We start from the raw sequence: 22,233 nt of genomic DNA, 5'->3' as shown, positions 1-22,233 counted from the left end.
TAAAACATTCTAGGTGCTAATAAAATTCTGTTCAGTCATCTTCTTTGAATTTGCCCACTGAAGGTAAGATGATCTCCTAGTATATGTAAACCAATGCTTAAGGGTAAAAGAACAGTACTCTACTATAAGGTTAGGTTTCCTGAGGTCCAAGGACTCCTGGCTTCAGAGTCCAGGAACTCACTGATGTGATATGTAAAATGTTGTGATTAGGCATGTTATCTGGTGGTGGGGTGGGGGTGGGGGACAAGAGGGAAGGTCCATTGCTTTCAAGTCTCATGGGGCTCCCCTTGAGGTTTTGTAGTTACATGGTAATGCCACATTATATTTCATTCTTGTAATTAATTTCATTCATTATGTCTATGTTATTATTAGCTACGAGAAACCTAAAATTCAGTGTGCCTAGCGCAGTGTTTCCAGTGTGTTCTATAGACTACCTGGATCAGCATCATTTCAGGCACTTGTTAAAATATGCATATCTGGGTTGACATCAGGCAACTTAAATCAGAAACTGGAGGGCATGGGAATCTGCATTTTAAACTTACCAAATGATCTGTAGGCATTCTGGTTTAAGAACCATTATGATAAAAATAGCTAAGAGAAAATTAACTCTTAAAAAATAGCCAAGGAGAAAATTAACTCTTTCAAGTGGAGTTTGAATTAGTCTTTAAAAAAATAGATTTATTAATAACTAATAGTACTTACTACCTGCCAGGTGCTGTTGTAAATATATGATTTAACTACTTAAATGGCTTTAACAGCCATGTATTATTCAATGTGAGGAAACTGGGACATGGAAAAGTTAAGTAGACCGAAGACACATTGTAAATGGTAAAACTGAGATTTAAAACTCAGTGTGGCTCCAGAAGTCAAGCTCCTATATTGTTTCTCTTAAGGCAGAACATTTTATTAGTTTAGGTTTTTTTGTTTTTAGTTTAAAAAATGTTGATCCTTAATATTTACTATCATTTAAAGCTTCACTTTGCAGCAAATGTAAAAAAATCATTTTCTTCAAAAATGAATAGCTAAAAGAATCAAACATTATCCTGGAATACAGAGCTCAAGTGAACTATGTTAAAAAATACGATATCAGAAAATATACTAAACAAAATTTAAAACATGTTACCATTTGTTTTGGGTGGTAGTAAATTTTCTATATGGTTTCTGTGTTTCAATAGCAAAATACAAATGTTTTTAAAAGAAAATCCAAAAGGATTTTTAAAAACTCATTTATTGCCTGAAGCAATACTCAGTTTGAATGGTTTGGAACTCTAGTTGAATTGTACATTTTTGGGGGGTTATCTACTGTTCAGTGGTATGTGTTCATCTTTGTGATCCCTGAGATCTAAATTATACTGATTTTCACTTTTCATGAATTATTTTGGTAAGTTAACTTTAAAGTAATACAATGTATTACTTTAACATACTAAAATTCTTTTACTTCATATAACCAGCAAGGAAAAATGAGCAACTTCAGCCATTCCTCAGATATATCAAATATTTTTTTGTGTCAGATATGTAAATAGTTGTTAGCTAATTTTTATCTTTAAGATCACAGAAATTATCTTCCAGTTTGCCAAAAGCTTTGATGATAGTTGTAGGTCTGATAAGCAATTAATTTCTACACAGAAATTAAAGGGATATGTTAATTTTATTTAACTCCTTCATAGATAAAGAATATAAATAAGAAACTGTGGCTTAGAGAAATTAACTAGCCCAAAGCTAGTCAGCTGGTTAGTGACAGAGGAAGTTACTGGCTCACTAATTTGTTGTTTTCTTCTACTTAATTTTTAATATTTTATATTTTTGATAGCTGCCCACAGCTTACCATTGACATGAAACTAACAGGTTGTTGATTTATATTGATGCCTGATAGCCAGTAATCTACTTTTTCAGAACTCTTATCCATGAGACTTTCCAGAATTCAAAAAGTGTCTGTGAAAAATGAACACATTGAGTTGTTAACAGTTGATTACTCATGTGTTAGGACATTACCCAACACATCTTGGTGCTGTTTAAATGTTTTTAGTAAATGTGAAATTGGATGTAAATATTTAATCCACTAATTTGTAACTTCTTTTGCTATTAATCCACATTAAACAAAGCCACACTTAACATTTATAAAATAGGATAGCACAATCTATATCCTAGTTATTCCAGAATGACTTAATATAGTGTTGTGAGGTCTCTGAAGGAATATCTGATATTTGGAGGAATATAAACAGGTTTAATTTTTTCCACTTTCCTAAATGTAAAGTTTTACTTCCTTTAAAACTTTTTTTCCCTTCACTTTATACATGTCAGGGATTTGACATTGAACATCAAATACTTTCAACTTCTATTTATTTTCTTGCTTTTTATCCTGTCCCAGATTTTCTTTATCCCTTCAGGAGCTCGCCCAATGCTCTTTCTTCCAAACTTAAGATATTCATTCCTCAAGAATTTTTACATATATGACATGACGAAGGTCCTCACAACTCTCTCCTCGGGTTCAATTAATTTGCTCACAGAACTTACACACTCACTTATGTTTACCAGTTTGCTGAAGAATGTGATATATGGAAGAACAGTCAGATAAAGAGATACACAGGATGATGTCTGGGAGGGTCCCAAGTGCAGGAGCTTCTGTCCTGGTGGAGCTGGTGTACATTACCCTCCTGGTACGTGGATGTGTTCACCAACCAGGAAGATCCTGAAACCCATACTACTGGGATTTTATGGAGACTTCCTCACATAAACATAATCAACTATTAACTCCATTTCCAGCCCCTCTCCCCTTCCTGGAGATTGGGTTGTGGAGCTGAAAATTCCAAACTTCTAATCATGGCTTGGTCTTTCTGGTGGCCAGTCCCCCATACTGGAGCCATTCAGGAGCCCATCCAGAGTTGCCTCATAGAACAAAAGATGCTTCTAGTCCTCTCATTACTTAGAAATTTACAAAAGTTTTAGGAGCTCTGTGTCAGGGATCACCAGTATATATACTATGATCTCACAGCTCTTAAACACTGTTATAGCTCTTCTTCAAAGTAGGTATAATAATTGTACCACACAAAAAAATTTGTAGATCAAGTAATTAACTCAAAACCACCCTAGTAAGTTAACTCCAACAACTGTACTTTTTATATATCAAAAAAGGAAGTATAGAATAGAGCTCTGAAGCCAGAAAGGCTGGGTTGAAATCCTGGCTCTACCACTTAATGGCTATATGACTTTGAGAAAGTTACTTGTCAGTTTCCTCATCTTTAAAATATGGATAACAGAATTTTTATCACACGAGAGGAAAAAGGAAATAAGTATAAAGTGCTTACAAAAGTACCTTAGCACTCAGTGTTAATTTTATTTCCAACCTACCTCTTTTATTTATAAGAAAATAAAAGATAAAACAATTTGACATATGTGCTACTCTGAGGCATATGTAAGTTAGAAGAGAATGAAGGCTCAAATTAAGCTGGCTTTGGTTCAAATCCCAAGCACGTGTCTTTTAGAAACTTAACCTCAGAATTTCAGCATCTTCATCTCTGCTAGAACAGTATCATCTCACGAAGTTATTATAAAGATTAAATAAGGTGATATACATCTGGCACATAGCAAGTATTTAATTAACCAGCGATCATCTCTGCATCTCTAGCAGCTAGAATGTTTAAAGAAAAAAGTGACACAGTTAAGACATCTTTGTACTTCCCTTCAGTAGTCCTCCCATTTCATTCCTTGGCATCATCCTAAATATTTCTACATTCACCATCTCAACATCTTTCTCCTACTGTAAACACCAGAGCAATTAAAGAAAAATGTAACATTTTTACCAAGTGAAGTGTATAATAGCAACAGCTGCAAGTCACCAGTAGAGAAAATGGTATTTTTACCTTACCACATTAAGGACCATTAAAAAATATTCAAAATTAATGCAATTAAGGCACATCTTTCCACTTTTAACCAAAGTTCCTATTCATTTCTAAGCTTTTGCTACATATAATGTACAAAATCCGTAAGCTAACATTAAACCTATTTATTAACAAGTATCCTGCTCAAGAACTATACTTAGGTAAATGAAATAATGTCAGAACTATTTTATAGGCTATCTTACAAACAAGATGATTGCCAAATGTGGATTCTCTTCACTTTACATAAAGAATTATAAGGCTGTTCTAAGTTTGACTGTTGTTCCACAACTAGATGTGAAATTTTCCTAGGCTACTACCTGACAGAATATCAGAGAACTTTTTTTCACGCACCTGCATATTGTTCCCACAGTTCTTAGTATGACCCTAATAGAAACTGAAGGATAAACTGAGCAATAATGCAAACGAATTTCCCTGTTGACTGAAATTTTTAAAACTTAAGGGTTAGGTATTATATATTAGTACAATAACTTCACCAGTTAAAAATTCAAATTTATTGATCTAAAATGGCCAAAAAACTTAAAAGCAAAAACTTTACTTAAGCTTAATGCTCTTTTTAACCCCTGCACGAATACCAGATAGTTCACCACTATAACGTTGCTCTTCTCTACGAACTTCACGAACCTGGCCTCTTCTACGAATTTTGGCTCTTCTGAACTTCTCCCGGTGTTTCACTCTAGGATTGCGATCAATCTTCTTTCTCCTTGGTGTAAGTCCTCTGTTTTTAGCAATCTGATAGGTAATGCCTCTCTTTGCATTTTGATCTTCAAGAGCTTGTTCTTCAGTACTATTTTCTTCTTTCTTTCTTTTCAACTTTTGCCCGTCTTCTATTTCTTTATAGTATTTCAGTGCAGCTTCTTCAAAATCAGAATCATCAGAAAGATCTGTAACAGCAGAGGCGGCAGCAGCAGCAACAGTCTCGGAAACAGATTTTGGTTTGACCTTGGTGGATTTTGCTTTTAGATTCAGTTCTTTCTTTCCAGCATCATCCTTAAGTGTGAGTAGGTGACGAATTTCAGAGGACAGCTTCTGATCCACAACTGACAGTTTGTTAATCAAAGTTCGGTAGGTAAGGAGCCTTTCTATGACAGGATGTCCGTGTGCAGGGACTCTCCTAGCTTTCAGGATCAAATAAAAACTGATGTTGGAGCAGTAGTTCAAATAGAGGTTGTACTTGGTCCTCAGGTATTGGCTTCCTTTTCCAGGTGGAATGATCCCTTGCTCCACCAACTGTAACAATGGCTCCAGCTCATCCTTCACCTCTGTCAACTTAACTTTCAGGTCTTCTATCAGCTCCAAGAGCTCTGGTGATTCCTTCTTCAGCATCTTTAGTTTCTCTTTCACGGAAACTTTCGCCAAATCCTTCACGACTCGTGTCTCAGCCTCATCTACCCGAGGCACCGATTTTGCAAAGGCCTCCACCCAGGTGACCCCAAAATCATCCTCTTGCAGTGCTTGGGCTAGGCGCCGCTGAATGAGCTGTGCCTCCTCCTCCTCCTCTTTTTCCTCATCCTCTACTTCTTGTTGACTCTGCCGGCTTCGGGACTTGGAACCATAGTCCGTGTCATAGTAAAGTTTTTTCCTCTGACCCCACGACAAACTGGGATCCACAGAGGCCTCGGTCTCACTCTGCACGGAGCTGCCATCATCGTCCTCGTCGTCCTCATCCCCCGCACTCACTCCATCTTCATCGTCCTCCTCAGCAATATCTAGGGCTAGCACCTCTTCCTCCTCATCATCGCCATCCGCCTCCTCATCCCCACTCTCTATTTCGCTCCAGCCTTTAGCCAAGGCAGCTCGAGACTGGGCCTCATGGAAATCATCTACCTTATCCTGGTAGTAGCTGGAGTCCCTTGGTGAGGGTGGCAATTCTAAATCGTCTTCCTTTTCGTCCGCTGGGCCGCGACCTGCCTTGGCTCGCACAGCTGCCCACTTGGCCGCTCCGCGCCTCCGGGATCTCCCCACCATAGCTCACAGTCTCCGGTTCTACACCAAGGTCGGGCTTTCGGCCACCTCTGTCCTCCGCGCGAGAGCCACGCGCTTCAGCAACGCGCCTCTTGAAACAGCCACGCGCTCCCGTACCAGACGAGTTTGCCGGCGCTCCGGTCGCCTGCAGGAGCTTCTACCTCCTTCCGGCCCCCAGGATGCTCTCCGCGGCGTGTGAACCAAGACTTCCGCTCGGCCCCGCAGGCTTACTCACATTAAGAGCACCTCCTTTTCGCTTTGTCCTTTAACGCCGATCGATTCCGGTAAATTAAAATCCTTCCGTGTGGGAACAATAAGGTCGGAAGGTAAGTTCCGTCGCGTCTTTCGGAGAGACTTCCGTTCTTAGTCTCGCGAGCCTGAGCGGTATCTTGACGGAACAGCGAGGCTAAGTCTCCGGGGACCAGTAGAGGGCGCTCTGCCTCTGTGCCTAGGAGAGACCGCGGGTCTGTGCAGTGAGCTGTACTGCGCATGTACCAGGCCTTTCCGACCGTGAACCGTTCGCTGGTGTGGAAGGTTTCTGTGTTTCCTGGAATAGTTTTCTCTTCTGCGCCTGTGTGTGGAAGTTAATTAGGTTTTTTTTTTTTTTTTTCTTCGCAACGCCCAGGGCGCCACGGGTGCCTTTGGACTAGAGAATCCTGGTGTCGGGGTGCGGCGACAGCGCAGCTCGGGCCTCGGGGCGGGTGTGGCCGCAGGTTTCTAGCTGCCTGCCCTCGGCGGTTCGGCGGGACTTTCTGTCTCCGAGAGGTGACAGTGGGAAGACAGAGCCCCACTCTAAGGTCTGACTTTTCCAAGAAACTCAAATTGCCCGCAGAGGGCACCGCGATTTGTCTTCGTTTTAGTAGAGAAGGTTCATTCTTCAAGATACTTTGGAAATGCCACATTTTAACTCAGGGGTGTACCCTTAAAAATTTGTTTTTCAACATTTGAGCACAGGCAGCTTGATAAACTCTGGGAGAACAATGGCGGGCAAAAGCAGACCTGCACTCGTGGGACTTGTGGTCTAGCGGGAGACAAGCGTTAATGAAGTAACCATGCAAAACATGCCAAATTATAACTGAACATTTGTCTTGTATTACCCAGATTTCATCTGCGGAAAACACCCAACATACCTTTTATATCGTTTTTCTTTTTCTTTTTTTTTTTAATCGATGCCATCCTCCTTAGAATTTAGTACTCTCCCCACCTTGGGAAACTTCTACGGTATTGAAAAGACAATTTACGCATCACTTATTTGATATCTTTAACTCCCTTGTCTTTTCTTCAGTTCTGTAGCACCTAGTAGACCTCTACAAACACTGATATTGCAAGCACCCAGTGCAGTTTCTGGCACAGAGTAAGTGTTCAAGATTTGTTCAATGAATAAGTATTGAAATTACAGTATTTGATTATCCGTCCGTCTCAGGTGCTACATAAAAGAGAGCGAATGAATGATGGATAAGGCTGCAAACATCCATCCCTAAGGGAGATAACCTGAGCTGGAATGGATTTTAGGAATCATTAATTCCAGCGCCATACTTTTATTTTACACATGTGGAAACAGACCTGGGAAGACTTCATTAGTAAATCTGGCATAGAAACCAGGCACAGGGCACCCATACCAGACTTTCACAGTCAGTTGTTACCAGTCCTTTGCTTTTTCAGTGTGAATGAGTTTCAGATCTTTTCCAGTGGATAAGTTTTGCTGGGTGGATGAAAGAAATCAAGAGGACAGATTAAAGTGTTTGAGGAAAAGGATGGTAATAAGGGAAGAATTAGTCAAACTTGTCTTTGTAAGTACTACTAGAGCTAGAATTATGAAAAGACTGCCTTATATATAACCTTAGAAAAGTTAAAGATTTAAGTTTTCAAGGCATTACATATGGTAGGTTCAGAATTAGTATTACTATGATACCTTCAAATGTAGGTTGTCGGAAGCTGAACTTTTGATATGTTGCTAAAATTAATGATGACAAATATTTTTGCAGAAAGTATAAGTGTCATTAGGTTAAGAAAAATAATACAAATTTTTAGAAATACTATTTCTAACTAAACATTTTCAAAGTGTTAAAAGTTACCTTATGCATTTGAAAACCTTTACAATATTAGAAAACAATTTTAAGAAAAAAGATATGGGTAAAAATCTTATATTCTGAATTTTAATTTTAGCACAATTTGTTTTTGAATGTAAATGTGAATAGATTTTGCCATTCAACAAATATTAACTACTTTCTAACTGTAGCAGAATGCTACATGGTGTAGTAGATACAAAGGTGAATTAGCCTGTATCTTCCCTCAAAGAGCTTATAATCAGGAAGACAAGATGTGTACAGATTACTAAAATACAAGGTAGTATGTGATATAAACCTACTGTATGAGATTAGAGGGATGAGAGATCACCTCTGGATTGTTTTTCTAGAAACAGTGCTTAAATAATGGTGCATTTATGCTGGAACTGTAATTAGATCCTTGCTTTATATGTAGTATTGAATTTTCATTATGTCTAAATATTAAGTTTTATTTAGACACATAAAACAGTCCCAATTTTTCCGTTTATTTTTATTGAAAATAAAAAATAATTCATACTTCAGGACCAAAATGTATATATTATTATAGAGAAGTTAGAAAAATATTTTGGATGTTTTTAATGGTAATGATCACATTGCTCTAATATTACTTAGTTTATACTACATATTACATTAACTATTTAGAGTGGCACTATCCAGTGCATATTCAGAGTGTTGTATTCTAATGTTCTCAGATTTTTGATAAAGAACAGTTGAAGCCTATTTTTTAATTCCAGCAGCTCTCATAGACTAATCTTCCATAGTCTAATCTTATCATTATATACCACTTAGATGAGTTTTTTCCTTAAAATTTTGTATTGCTGCAAAGACAGATTAATAACTATTATATCATAAACCTATGCCAATTAAAAAGAAAAACACTGAGTCCCCAGAGAAAATGAACAAATATTAAATAACATTTGATATTTAACTGTTATATTTGTGGCAACCATAATTTGTCATCAACTTGAATCCTTATTACATTATTGTTATACCAGGTTTAGGAGTTAGCAAGCTACACATAATGAGGGCCAATAGTTTTTTTTAGAAAAAGAATATCCTTTTGCCTAAGCCGTATATGGAATTTTCTGACTGTGGAAGGTAGGGGTTTGTGAATGACACACTAAGTGATATTAGGATACTTTCTTCAGGGCATGAGTTCTGGGTCTTGAAGGTATTCTACAATCAGATTAGCTTAAATCGATCTCACTTCTTTTTGAACTGTTGTAGCAATAATAATAATAGCTAACATTGGGAGCAGTCATTATGTGCAGGTACTGTTATAAGCTCTTGACACTCAACCCTTTGAGGAAGATACTATAGTAATCTCTTATTTAAGGCTAGGAAATGGTAGAACTAGTTTTGAACCCAAACAGTCTGGCTTCGGAATCCACTGTACTAACTACTAACTACTGTACTGTACTGGCTATGAAATATTCCCTTACTAGGTCTTCTCATTTCCAGTCTCTGCTGTACATTTGATTCAGTATCATCAGATATATCTTACTAGAGAATAATTTCCATCATCCCACAGCTCGTTCATAAGCTTTCAATGATTCTCAATTACAATTAAGATAAAGTTCACAACATACACGGCCCTCCCAGATTTGTCTCGAAGCAACCTTTCCAGCCATACCCTTCATTGTCCCCCTCCCATTGTAAGTGCTCTACCACTCTTTATTCTCCAAACTGCTTTGCAATTTCCTCCTTTGTCTCTTTGCTCATATTTTCAGTGTTCTCATAATTACCTATATCAGAAATTTATAAATCATGACAGACATCTTTTTGGTTAACAAAGAAATTCTCACACAGGTCCATAATGGTACCCGTATGAAGCTGTTGAAAAGCCACTATTGACAGAGAGTTGGAGATAACCCGATGCTCGTTCCTGGAAGAGTAGATCAATAAAATGTCACGGATGAACAGCATAGAATTTAGGAGCATATAGTGACCATACATCTTGGTTTGCTTGGTATAGCCCTTATTAACCTTTTATTCCAGTGTAATTACTCTTTAAATGATTTAGATGATAAATTATATGGTCATCGTAATGACACAGTAATTGGAAACAGTACATTATATACTCAGGGCAATATGGATGGTTCTTAAAAACAATGTGCTTAGGGAAAAAAATAAAAAATAATAAAAAAACTAAAAAAATAAAAAATGTAATATAATACCACTCATAAATACAATAATACACCTTTTTGTAAGAACATATGCAAACAAAATAGTGTCCATTAAATACAAAATAAGTAATTGCTTATGGAGGGGCAAAAAGAATGGGATGAGGCTTGGAGATGAGAAGGAGTAGGAGAGGAACCTGCCGTGGACCAATAACAAGAATGTGCCCAGAACTGAGGAGTATTATTAACTGTTTGCATCTGAGGTTCAATTACAAAACAAATAAGCAGACAAAAACAAAAAACGACCATATAGGTCCCTAACTTAAAGTTCTTTAAAAGCTTCTCAGCATCTATAGGATCAAGTTCACATTCCTTATAACCTGACTCTTGCCTACATCTTTAACTTCACATCTTTACTTTAACTTCACATCTCCTCCCTCTCGCTCACTCGCTCTCTCTCGCTCTCTCTTTCTTTCTCTCCCTCCCACCGTCCCTCTCTCTCTCTGTATGTATGTGTGTATGTATATCTATCTATATATATACCTCCATAAGATCGGAAGCCTTTATTTTGTAGAGAATGAGGAGTGGCTAAAAAATTATGTGAACTGTGTTTCAGAAGACCTTCACTATCCAAGCTATAATTATCATTGAACCAATAGTTAATATATAAATTATTATATCTACAGGGTTCCTCATGAATCTTGTGCTGGCTGTGCTCTTTCTTGCATCATTTCTTTTGCACATGTTTCTGCCTTCTAGAGAATTCTTATTCATTGTTTAAGACTAATTTTAAAAGTCACCTTAAAAGCCTTTCCTGGCCTCTTCAGACAGGGTGAAGAACTTCCTCTTTTGCATTCCCATGTTTCATACATATCTCTATATTTACTGCTATCTTTCTACTAAGTCTATGAGCCCTGTTAAGTCTGGATCCAAGTAGTCATTTTTTAAATCCTAGAATCTAGGTCAGTGTCAGCATATCAAAATAGTAGCCTTTAACAATGAATTGCAGTGTCTTTTATGTTTCTTTAGCCATTAACACAGTTTTTTAAAATTTGAAAGTGAAGTAACATTTAAAAGATGAAAAATTTAATATATGGCTTTTGTGAACTTAAGTTAATAGTTAAGTGTGTACTTACTTTTTACCCTAGCATTGCAGACTATGTTTTGATGACTGAAGTTATCTAAGAAGTAGCCTTTTTTTTTTTTTTAATGCACAGAGAAGTAGTAGCAGTAAAAAATAATTTGATAGGAGAGTAATAATGAGAAAATGTATTCTTGGTGTTAATTGCTATCGACTTATTTAGATAGTTTAATATAATCACAGAAACTCCTTGAACTATTTTCGGGTGCAAAAAAAGAAGGATTATTTTTAGGTGTAAGAAAGAAAATGGAAGAGATGAAGTATAGTTGCCATCTGTTTTTATTTCTGTTGGAAACCACTTACTCTGAAACCAGTAGGTTTTAGATTCTTTTTGCAACTAAGGTCTTCTTTTTGCAACTAAGGTCTTCTTTTTGCAACTAAGGTCTATATGTATTTAAAGATTCAAAAATCCTAAAAATGACTTGGAAGTAAAAAATAGAACTTCTACTGAAATATTCGAAAAATATATGAACGCTTCTAAGTTTTTAATTAAAAATGACTTGGTTTGGTAGCTTTAATTACAAAATGAAGAATTTAATGAAATTTTGACGCTTATTGCCCTTTCAAACTCTAATCCAATGAAATACTGTGCAATTATTTTTGTAACATTATTTTAATTGTTTTTTATTTTTTCTAGTATGAGGAACCTTACAGGTACAATTATTTATATATTAACTATTGATTCAATGGTAATTTTAGCTTTGAAAGTGAAGGTCTTTTGAAACACAATGCACGTACATTTTTTTGTTTTAGTTACTTACTCCTCATTCTCTACAGCATAAAGTCCTTAGCTCTTAGCCTAATATTATGGGTCTGCTTTTATCTGGCCCCAACTTATTTTTCCAGCTGCTTTCCTACTATTTTCCTTGAGGAATTCTATATTTTAGCTAAACTACAATACTCCTTGTTCTTCTCTTTCTGAGATTTCTTTCTCTTGGCCTTTGCTTAGACCCTCCCCTCCATCTCTGTTCATAGATGGCCTTCAAAGCCCATCTAAAATACCTTCTTTAGGCTATATTGTCTGATTTGCTTCCTTCCACTAGCATCTAATAGCCTTTAACTCTTCTTATGTTAGAATTTTAAAATATTTTCTATACTGTATTAAAACTACAGGTATTTATACACTTACCTTTTCTGTCAGTATATCACCATTTATCTTGTAACACTTAACAGCATCTAATACAATTACTTATACCTAGTAAGTACTGATAAATAGCTAATCAAATGAGAGTTAAATTGAGTTTTGTTAAATTTCAAAAAGGTATTAAAAATTAGAAAAACAGCTAAGAATTTAATAAGCTTCTTGTAAATGTGGCATTGATTTGTATCTATTTTTGGTATTAAGAGAGAACTTAGACTTTATGCTAAGAGCAATGGTGACCCATTGGAGGGTTTTAAACAGGGCAAGATTAGAGAATTATGGAAAGTAAGTACAATTACAGGTAGGAAGTTAGTGTGAGGCTGTTACAGTTAGCTAGGTGATGAGTTTTAGTGTCTAAACTAGGGTCCTAAGTAGATTAAAAAAAAAAAAAAAGTAGACAGATTAAGAGCTATTTAAGAGATGGTGTTATAGGACTTAGTATCTGATTAAGTATGAGGGATGAGGAGTTACAGTGACTCCCAGGTTTTCTTGGACAACTGAGTACATGATGGTACCCTCTACTAAGATAGAAAACTCAAAAGGAAAGAGGTTCCCAGGGTGCAAGGAATGGGAAAATAAGTTTGGACATGCTGCATTTGAGTTATCTGTGGAAAGGTTCAAGTGTCTAATATCTTCTAGACAGTAGGATATATGTGTCTGAGCTTGGGAGAAATATCCAAACTAGAGAAAGATTTCGGGGTCTTCCACATTCAGTAAAACATGGGACTATATTAGATATTTACCTAAAAAAATAAGGTTTTAGATTGTAGCTAGCACACATAAACTAATAGACTAGCAGATGTATGCCTGCCATTATAGTTATAGGACTATCAAGTGTCAAATTTAAAAGCTTTGGATTAATAAATGAGCTATATGTAATGAAATGTCTAATTTAAACCTATTCAAGTTTAAGACTTTTAAATTTACCTTGTGAAACTAATCCATGAAAAATTATCACCACTACCAACAAAAAATACATCTGAATAAAGCCTCCATGTGTGCTCAACTCACATTTTTATCATGTCCAAAAGTTTTAATACTTGTCAGGGTTTTCTCCGCTTGCTATTGCGAATATCATTGATTATTTTGAGAGATACTTAGTATGTATGAGGCACTGTGCTAGGTATTTTAAGTATTATTTTATTCTCACAGTATATTTATAAGAAGGGTACCATTATTATTCCTCTTTTCACAGCTGTGAAATAATTTTCTCAAGATTATATAGCTGGTGGTTAAACCCAATCTGTCTCATTCTGAAGTTAGTTTTCTGAGCCGTTTTGTTATACTGTTTCCTAGTCGATAGTTTATCACTGATGAAAACCTTGTAGAACACAGAGATATGCGTCAATGGATATTGAAAAAAATTGGCTATTCAGATTTATAGACTAAAATTACTGAGAGAGATGGCATCAATTTCAACCAATATAATCGCAGAAAAATAGGAGACTCAGGAGACATCAGCCACATTGAATCTCTCCAGTTTTGTTTTGGAATCTGGGAAAGCATGAATGTAGTAGGTGTCTATAGGCAAATAATCATAAAGTATAGTTAGAGGATGTCATTTAGAGATTGACACTGTTCCTTCATTGGTTAATTTTGGGCAAATGTATTCTGTTGTTTTTGATTTTGTTTTGTTTTTGCTTCTGTGATTTTGATAAAATTGTTTATTCACTATAAATTGTTTTCTTTCAGCTTATTTTTGTCTACACTGATTGCCATATCAAAGTATTACTTCACTCTGTGATTACTAACTACCACAATTAATGTCCTATTGTACAATATTTAAAATCACACTGAACTCATTACTTAAGAGTTTCCTTTTATATAAATCAGTAATATTTTGATATTGTATTGGAAACTTGTTTCATGTTGCTAAGGAACTAAATGAAGATATTTAATAATCAATTATTATAATTGTCATATAAAATCACTACAACCATATCATATAACACCAAATTTATATTCACGTAAAATATTTTAATTTTGCACAGCACACAGCACTATACTATGTGCTTAAGGGGAGGCATGTTGAAACATATAAAATATATTATTTTTGAACTCATTGCCATATTGAACTTGCATTACCTCAAGTAGTCATGTTTGCTCTCAACTCTAAATTACTAATGTTATTCTCTCCTAGACCATATTTGTCCCTTTTTTGCCTGACTTTTACTCATCTTTCAGTCTCAATGTGAACATTACTTTCTCTGGGAATCTTTCCTTTACCCTGCCTTTCCCTATCCCCAACATTTGTGCTTCTAAGGCACATTGTATTTCGTCATCATAAATATATATTGAGTATACATCATTACCCAGTAGACTATAAACCTAATTGATCAGAGGTCATATTTGTCTCTTTCACTTGTATCCCTGCCACAGTGTAGATGTTAATAGATATTTGTTGAAAGAAAGAATAAATAAATGAATGATCATTTGAATTAAGGGCCAGGTAAGCAGCATTAGCGTCACAGACCACAAAAACATATTTGCTATAATAGCAACTTTATTCCAGTGTCTTAAAGAAAAATTATTTTAAATAAAAATACATGGTTGTCCCAATTATATAAAGAAATTATGAGCCAAAAATATAGCTATATTAATTTTCTATTGGTGATATAATAAATTACCACAAACTTGGTGGCTTATCACAATACAAATTTATTATCCTTACAGTTCTGTGGTAAGAAGTCTGACATGGTCTCATTGGGCTAAAATCAAGGTGTTAGTGCGGCTTTGTTCCTTCTGGAGGCTCTAGAGGAGATTCTGTTTCCTCGATTTTCCCAGCTTCTAGATGCTGCCTGCATTTCATGTCTCATGCCTCTTTCCTTCAACTTCAAAGGCAGCAGTGCATGATCTTCAAACCTCTCTCTCACTCTTTCACTGACACTCCTGCCTTCCTCTTTCTCTTATAAGGACCCTTGTTATTACAACGGACCAACCTGGGTAATCCAGGATAATTTCTCTATCTGAAGGTCAGCTGATTAGCAGCCATAATTCCATTTGCAACCTATATTCCCCCTTGCCATGTAATGTAACATTCACAGGTTCTGAGAATTAGGATGTGAATCTCTTTGATGGGCCACCATTCTGCCCCACTGTAATAGCTTAGCATTTATGTCATTCTGAAAGAAGATGCTATCTGTTCTCAACATAAAGAAAAAATAATAATAGATGCTAAAATAATTGTTTATATGTTGCAGCCATGTTCTAGGGGCCTTAACACTTTTTATTTCTTATTAATCCTATGAAGTATGTACTATAGCCATGCTCATTTTATAGATGAAATTGAGGAAAAGAGAGGTTAAATAACTTACTAAAATCCCATTTGAACCCATACAATCTGACTCCAGAGCCTTTGCTCTTTATTCAGTAGGAAGATGGTAGATGGAGTAAATTTGTCTCTTAAGACTTATCCTTACACTGTGAAGTATTATGTTGTTTTAGGTATTGTAAATTATGAGAAGCTAAGATATATTTATAATATTGCAAAGTTACTTGGGACATAATCAATTATTGCACATCTTTTGGGCTAAAGCCATTTATTTGAAACTGAAAGAGATATGAAAGAATTACTGTGATTGTCTTTAAAGAATGTATCAGATATTTTAAAAATAATTGACTGGATATTTCTCATAGATTTTTATGTTTTCTCCTTGTTATTATGGAAAACAAACAGTATGGCACTTACATATGATGCAAAAACACTGACTAGAAGAGGTAGAATAAGAAAACTTTGATTTTTTCACTTATTTTCCTGAATCTTTATAGTTCCTTTTCGGTGTTTCCTCACACCTATTTTTGGCTGCCAGTTGCTAGTGCTCTTTACGAACCCCTCTCTACATCTAGAAAACATTACTTTAGAATCAGAGATAATTTATACACATATAAAGAAAAGTGATAAAAATGTAAAGTAATATGTTAACACATAAAATGATATAAAGAGATATAAGATGGATTTATTAGCAATGGAGAAACAGAGAATAATATGATGAACAGAATGGGATGACATTAGCAGGGAAGAGTTACCAGAATTAGTTTTAAAGGTTTTAGGATTTTGTCAAGGGTTGGCAGGAAAGAAAAATGTATGGAAAATGACAGAGCGAAAAAAGATTCTGAAAGAGGAATTGGCTAATTATATACAGGAAAAGGAAAGCAGACATATTTGATTAGAGCAGAGGCCTCTCCTGAAAATAGATTCGAATTTCCTTAAAGCAGTGAGGGACTACACCACTTGAGTTAATGAGTTGAAAGGAGCATATTGCTGTTTGAGAGGTTTCCTGGGGACACTGTTTATTATTATGTCTCTAGGGAAATTATCATGAAATCTAAACTGTTGTTTTTCAAACGAGTTTTTAGAAATAGGCTGTTTGTAAAGTAGGACCTGCCCAGAAGGTCACTGTGGTGAGAAGAAAGAGCACTGCATAATGGTCAAATGACTGACATGTACTATCCCAAATAGCAGTTCTATGAAAAGCCCCTGCAGGTGCAAGTTTATTTAAAAACAGACCTCAACACAGGTGCAATTCTCCTTACAAACATTTAACCACAAAAGACTACACTAAAAGTGTATGTGGAAAGCTGTTGGAAAAAAAAGAGAATTTAGTTTTTGTCTTAAGTTTTTAATCTTTAAAAATAATTTGGGATAAAGATTCTTCTTCATGTTCTGAGTTCTTTGTTAATTTAACTGTTGCCTCCTGATATCTAAATATAAATTTTACATGCACTGTGATTGGATACAGATACATATCTGAAGAAATTCTGCATGCAAGAACCAAAATGTTTAGGGTTAAAAAATGTCAATTAGAAATTTCTCTGTATAGATGTGAAAGAAGTAATAATGGCTTTTGGTTTTGTGGGAGGTGAAATGGACCTATGCTCCATCTTTAGCTTTAGAATGACTAAGATTGATTCTAAAATTCAAAAGAGATTCTAAAATTGTATAATAAATCAAATGGGGAAAAAGGTGCTCTTATAAAGAGTTGCATGGTATCATCCCCTGCAGTTCTGCCCTTCTCTGCTGCTGCTTGGGGGTCTTCCTCCCTGCTGCTTGTCCTGTGCGGGACAAGTTCTTTCCTATCTTGGCCTTTTACTTGCTGTTTCCTTTCTTCTTGGAGCACAGTTCTGACTCTGTGGTAGGCAGAATAATGTCCCTCCAAAAATGTGCATGCCCTAATCCCTAGCACCTGTGAATGTTAGTGGCTACATACCAAAGGAGGCTTTGGAGATGTGATTAAGGGTATGGGCCTTAAAATTATCACCTCCTAGATGATCTGGATGGGCCCAGTGTAATCACATGAGCTCCTAAAAGCACCGAACTTTCTCTAGTGAGAGGCAGGAGAGATGAGGCAAAAGCAGAAGTCAGAAAGATTGGAAGCATAAGAAGGACTTGGTTTAGTGTTGCTAGCTTTGAAGATCAAGGGGGCCACTAGTCAGGGAATGCTGTTAGCATTTAGAAGCTGAGAACAACCTCCAGCTGATAGCAGGTAAAGGAATGGGGACTTTTACCCTAAATCCACAAGGGACAGAATTCTGCCAATAACGAATGAGCTTAGAAGTAGATTCTCTCCCAGGGCCAGATAAGAGCCAGGCTGGCTGGCACCTTGATTTCTACATTGTGAAAGTAGAGAAGAGGAATTAGCTGAGGCTACCTGGACTTATGACTTATAGAACTGTAAGATAATACATTTGTGTTGTTCTAAGCCACTCAATTTGTAGTAATCTGTTATGGTGGCATAGAAAACTAGTACAGGCTCCTTCTCATTTGCTCCTGTTTCAGCCTAGATGTTACCTCCTCAGAGAGGCCTTTCCTGAGTATGTCTTCTAAAATAGACAACCTCAATCCTACCCCAGATGCTCTCTGTCATGCTACTTTTTTCCTTTATTGCATCTATCTCAAACTATGATTATTTTATTTTTCCTATCTATCTTCCCCATGAGAGTATAATCTCTGGAAAGGCAGGGCCTGGTTGGTCATGGTTATCTATTATCTTAAACCAAGGGTACAACATATCAGGCACATATTAGGTCTACAATGTACATTTGTTGAAAAATAGTTTTTAATTTAATAGTAAATGGGTTAACCACAAATGGAATAGTGGAGACTGTATGGCAAACAAATGGTATATAAATATAATGGAATATTACATAACTACTTCAAAGGTTAACATGTCTTCTATATCAATTTTTGGAAATTGGTATATGAAATATATATGACAAAAAGGAACACAAAATAGTTTGCACAAAAGTACAGTTGTATAAAATGCATTTATATGTGCTTTTAAAAATTAGAATTTAATTTTGGAAATAAAGTTTAGTATTTGTAATTCTGCCCTTAATACTAATCTTTTGCATATAACAATATGCAAAATGTGGGGCCATTATTTAATTCTTCATCTACAAAATAGATCCAGGGTTAAGATTCTGAAAGGGAAGAGATAGGTGTGCATTGTTTGGATTGATAATCTTTTTTTTTGGATAATGACTCATAATTGTTTTTAATTTATTATGAATATACAAGTTATAAAGGATAATATAACAAACATCCATATACTACTAGTTGACTTAAGAAAACATTACAAATACAGTTGTAATAGCTTGTCTCTTTAAGATTAATAAGCATATCTTTAAACTTTTGTAGATAATTTTTGATAAATTATTTCTGCTTTTTTAGAATTGGAGAGAGAGTGCTCTCAGGGAGTTTTGGGAAGCCCAGAGTCAACCTAGCCAGGATCTTTGTGGGGAGGAATAGATTGCCAGTCACATCAAGCTTTAGCTCCCTTTGTCATAGAAAAACTCCCCCCTTAATCTTTGCAACTTTATTTACAATAGATTCATGGAACTTTGAGTGATTATAGGTTGTTTTGGGACTTTTAGATATTTAAAATTAAACTGGTAATCGTTATATTTTTATTATATTGTGCATATATACACATAAATAATTTTCCTCTTCTGAATGCTTTATCTTGCTTCACTTATCTTGGAGATCATTTTTGCTGTTAGCGTCTCTTGGCAGAAGATTTTTCCTCCAGTGCTAATAGGATCTTCCCTGAGTTTATTTTTCTGGGTATGATTCAAAAGTTATTTTTATATTGTCCAATGCCTCAAAGGTATAGAAGGTAGAGATGTATATATGGAGAAGGTGTAAAGGCTGTGTTCCTGATGACACTATATTTTAGAAGCTGTGTTTTTGGAGCTCTTTTGGGCAACACTATTTATTACCAAAACCTTTTCATATAAAGTTTAAGGACAAATGGAAACAATGAATTGTTACACTAAATGCAGAATTTAATCCATTAAAAAGAAAATCAAGGAAGTTCAGCTACATCATCTTGGATATAAAGCCAAGAAGGTTCTTAAAAAATACCATCATCTCTTTTAAGTATTTAAGTGGCAAGATGCCAGAATATCAAGGATCTTTTTATATTATTGAAGACTTTTAAGGGAAGAAATCATATGTTATTAAAGATAGGAGCTAAGAAGAGATTGATAACTGACGGTAAGTATTCATGCTATTCTTATGGACAAAATAGAGATTTTCTGTGTGATACTATGGTATTATATGAGTTAACGAACTACTCTCTCTAAAATGTGCTTATTAATGGACTTGTGTTAGCTTAGCGACTTTAGATGTATGCTGTAGAAGTCTATCTTCAGCACTATCTCGTTGAACTTTTTTTTCTTAATGACTTAAATGAGGATTCTGATTATATGTATATCAAGTTTGTAGATGCTGTAAAGCTGAGAGAAATAACTAATGTGCTAGATTTCAGAATCTAGACTCAAAAAGAATCTAATAGGTTATAATATGGTCTGAGTTTAGCAAGATAAGACTTAGGGATCAGTGCTAAATCTCATTCCCAAATCTCAGCTATTTAAATAATATTAAGTGTGGGGAAATTATTTCTTTATAGAAATATATTTTAAAAAAGGGAATTTTAGTTGAATAAGTACTTAATAAGCCAATAGTGTAATATAGCTGCCAAAAAAGAGATACACTTAAAAAGTGACTGATAATATGGAATCTTTCCAAAAAAGAGACTTATGTTGTTAAAAGACTTAAAATTAGAGACAGTTTTCAACTCCTTGTGAAAACGTTCTCCATTCATCCTTTATTCAATCAATATGTTTTAGGCATTTCTGTGCTTGGTTCTTGGAAACAGATGTGAGCAACAAGACAATGCTGTTTCAAATAGCTTTTATTCTAACAATGAGGAGAAAGATACTAAATAAACTAAATAAGAATTTCAAGCAATGATAAATACTGTGAAGGAAAATAAAATGAGATAATATGACAGTGAGTGGCAGTTGGTTAGGGTGATTAATAACCAGGGAAAGTCTATCTGAGGCAATGATGGCAAGGGGCCAGCCATGCAAAAATGTGGAAAGTGTTCATGCAGAGGGATGAGAAAGTACAAAGGCCCTGAACAGAAGTAGCTGGAGAGCGATGACTGAAAAGAATTGTGAGAAATCGAGAAAGATACTAAGTTTTAATTTCTTCTATGTGTAACAAGAAGTCAGTAGAGGTTTTAAGTCAGATACGCCCTGATTTTCCTTTTGAAAAGATCACTGCTGAGTGCACAATGAGTCATGGGGGAAGACTGGTTTTGGAGAAGAATTTGGAGCAATGAATAGTTTAATGAATTTTAAGCATGAAACCATTTCCCCCCCCATCATTGCTTCTAAATTACCATGATTAATTTTTTCTTTGACTTACCTTGACAATGTTTTAAGAAGCTTCAATAATTTTGGTGGTTTTCTATTATCAAATGTCTAGCTTATTTGCTGTGAACCTAAAACTGCTCTAAAAAGAAGTCCAAAAAAGTCTAGTTCAGTCTAAAAACTTACATCTCAAACTCTTAATTTCAAGCTTCTGACAACCAAGATAGAATAACAGACATGATTTACCCTCCCACCTGAAACAACTAAAAAAACGGACAGAAAATTTATGAAACAATGATTTTTAAGACATTGGACATTAGAAACAAAAGATAGTGATCTCGAGAGACAGAACACAAATGAGGAGACCTCTGCAATTGCTCAGCTTGCAGTCTTGAGTCTCCGGGCTGTGGCTTCACTGGTGAAATCTGCCAAAATACTTAAAGATAACAGTAATTCTATAGAAACTCTTCTAGAAAATTGGAGAGGAGGAAATACTTCTGAACGTATTGGATTGGGCCACCATTATCCTGATTAAAAAAAACAGGCAAAGACTTTATAAGAAAAGAACATTTCAGACCCATATCCTTTATGAATCTAAAAGTAGGAATTCAAAGCAAAATTTTAGCAGTTGAATATGTCAATTTATAAAAAGGATATTGCATCATGATTAAGTGGGGTTGTTCTAGGAATGCAAGGTTAGTTTAGCATTTAAAATCAAATGTAATTTACCATATTAACCAACTAAAAAAAGAAAATCATATGGTCATCTCGATGGAGAAAAACATTTGAAAAAAATGAAATATCCATTTCTGATTTAAAAAAAATATCAGCAAACTAAGAACAGAAAGGAAGTTCCTCAACTTGATAAAGGATATTCAAAGAAAACCTAACATATTTAAATACTGAATTCTGAAGCTGTGACTTTTTAATAGCATTATTGAGATATAATTGATATTCAAAGAACTATATACATTTGAGCCATACAATTCGATAAATTTTGACATATATGTATACTTGTGAATTCATAACCACCATCCAGGTAATTAACATATCTATCCTCTCTCAATATTTCCTCACATACCCTTATAATCCTTTTCCCCTCCTTTTCTCTTTGTCCCTTATTCCCAGGCAATCACTGATTTGCTTTCTGTCCCTATAGATTTGCTTATGTTTTCTAGAATTACATTAAAATATTAGATAATATTTAATTTAATATGAAATTTAATATAAATACAATAAATCT

At 35.2% G+C, this 22,233-nt stretch overlaps 2 protein-coding genes across 5 annotated transcripts in view; one reads left to right on the top strand and one right to left on the bottom strand.

Annotated features, from left to right (window-relative positions):
- Positions 1-4,367: 4,367 nt before the first annotated feature.
- On the bottom strand, positions 4,368-6,171 carry UTP3 (UTP3, small subunit processome component). Its single transcript, XM_011360504.2, has one exon. The coding sequence runs from the start codon at positions 5,862-5,864 to the stop codon at positions 4,431-4,433; it is 1,434 nt and encodes a 477-aa protein (XP_011358806.1). The 5' UTR covers positions 5,865-6,171; the 3' UTR covers positions 4,368-4,430.
- A 193-nt stretch (positions 6,172-6,364) lies between these two features.
- Positions 6,365-22,233, top strand: part of JCHAIN (joining chain of multimeric IgA and IgM) — a 29,853-nt gene continuing 13,984 nt past the window's right edge. For 2 of the 4 annotated variants that reach the window (XM_011360503.2, XM_023530857.1), the window contains exons 1-2: positions 6,365-6,658; positions 7,147-7,215. The gene's annotated coding sequence lies outside the window, so the exon portion shown is untranslated. The remainder of the gene's footprint in view (positions 6,659-7,146; positions 7,216-22,233) is intronic. The other 2 variants (XM_023530859.1, XM_023530858.1) reach the window with 1 other exon arrangement.

Source organism: Pteropus vampyrus, unplaced genomic scaffold (assembly GCF_000151845.1).
Source record: "Pteropus vampyrus isolate Shadow unplaced genomic scaffold, Pvam_2.0 Scaffold56, whole genome shotgun sequence".
Lineage (NCBI taxonomy): Eukaryota > Metazoa > Chordata > Mammalia > Chiroptera > Pteropodidae > Pteropus > Pteropus vampyrus.
The sequence above is the reverse complement of the archived record's forward strand: the minus strand, read 5'-3'. Positions and strand labels throughout refer to the sequence as shown.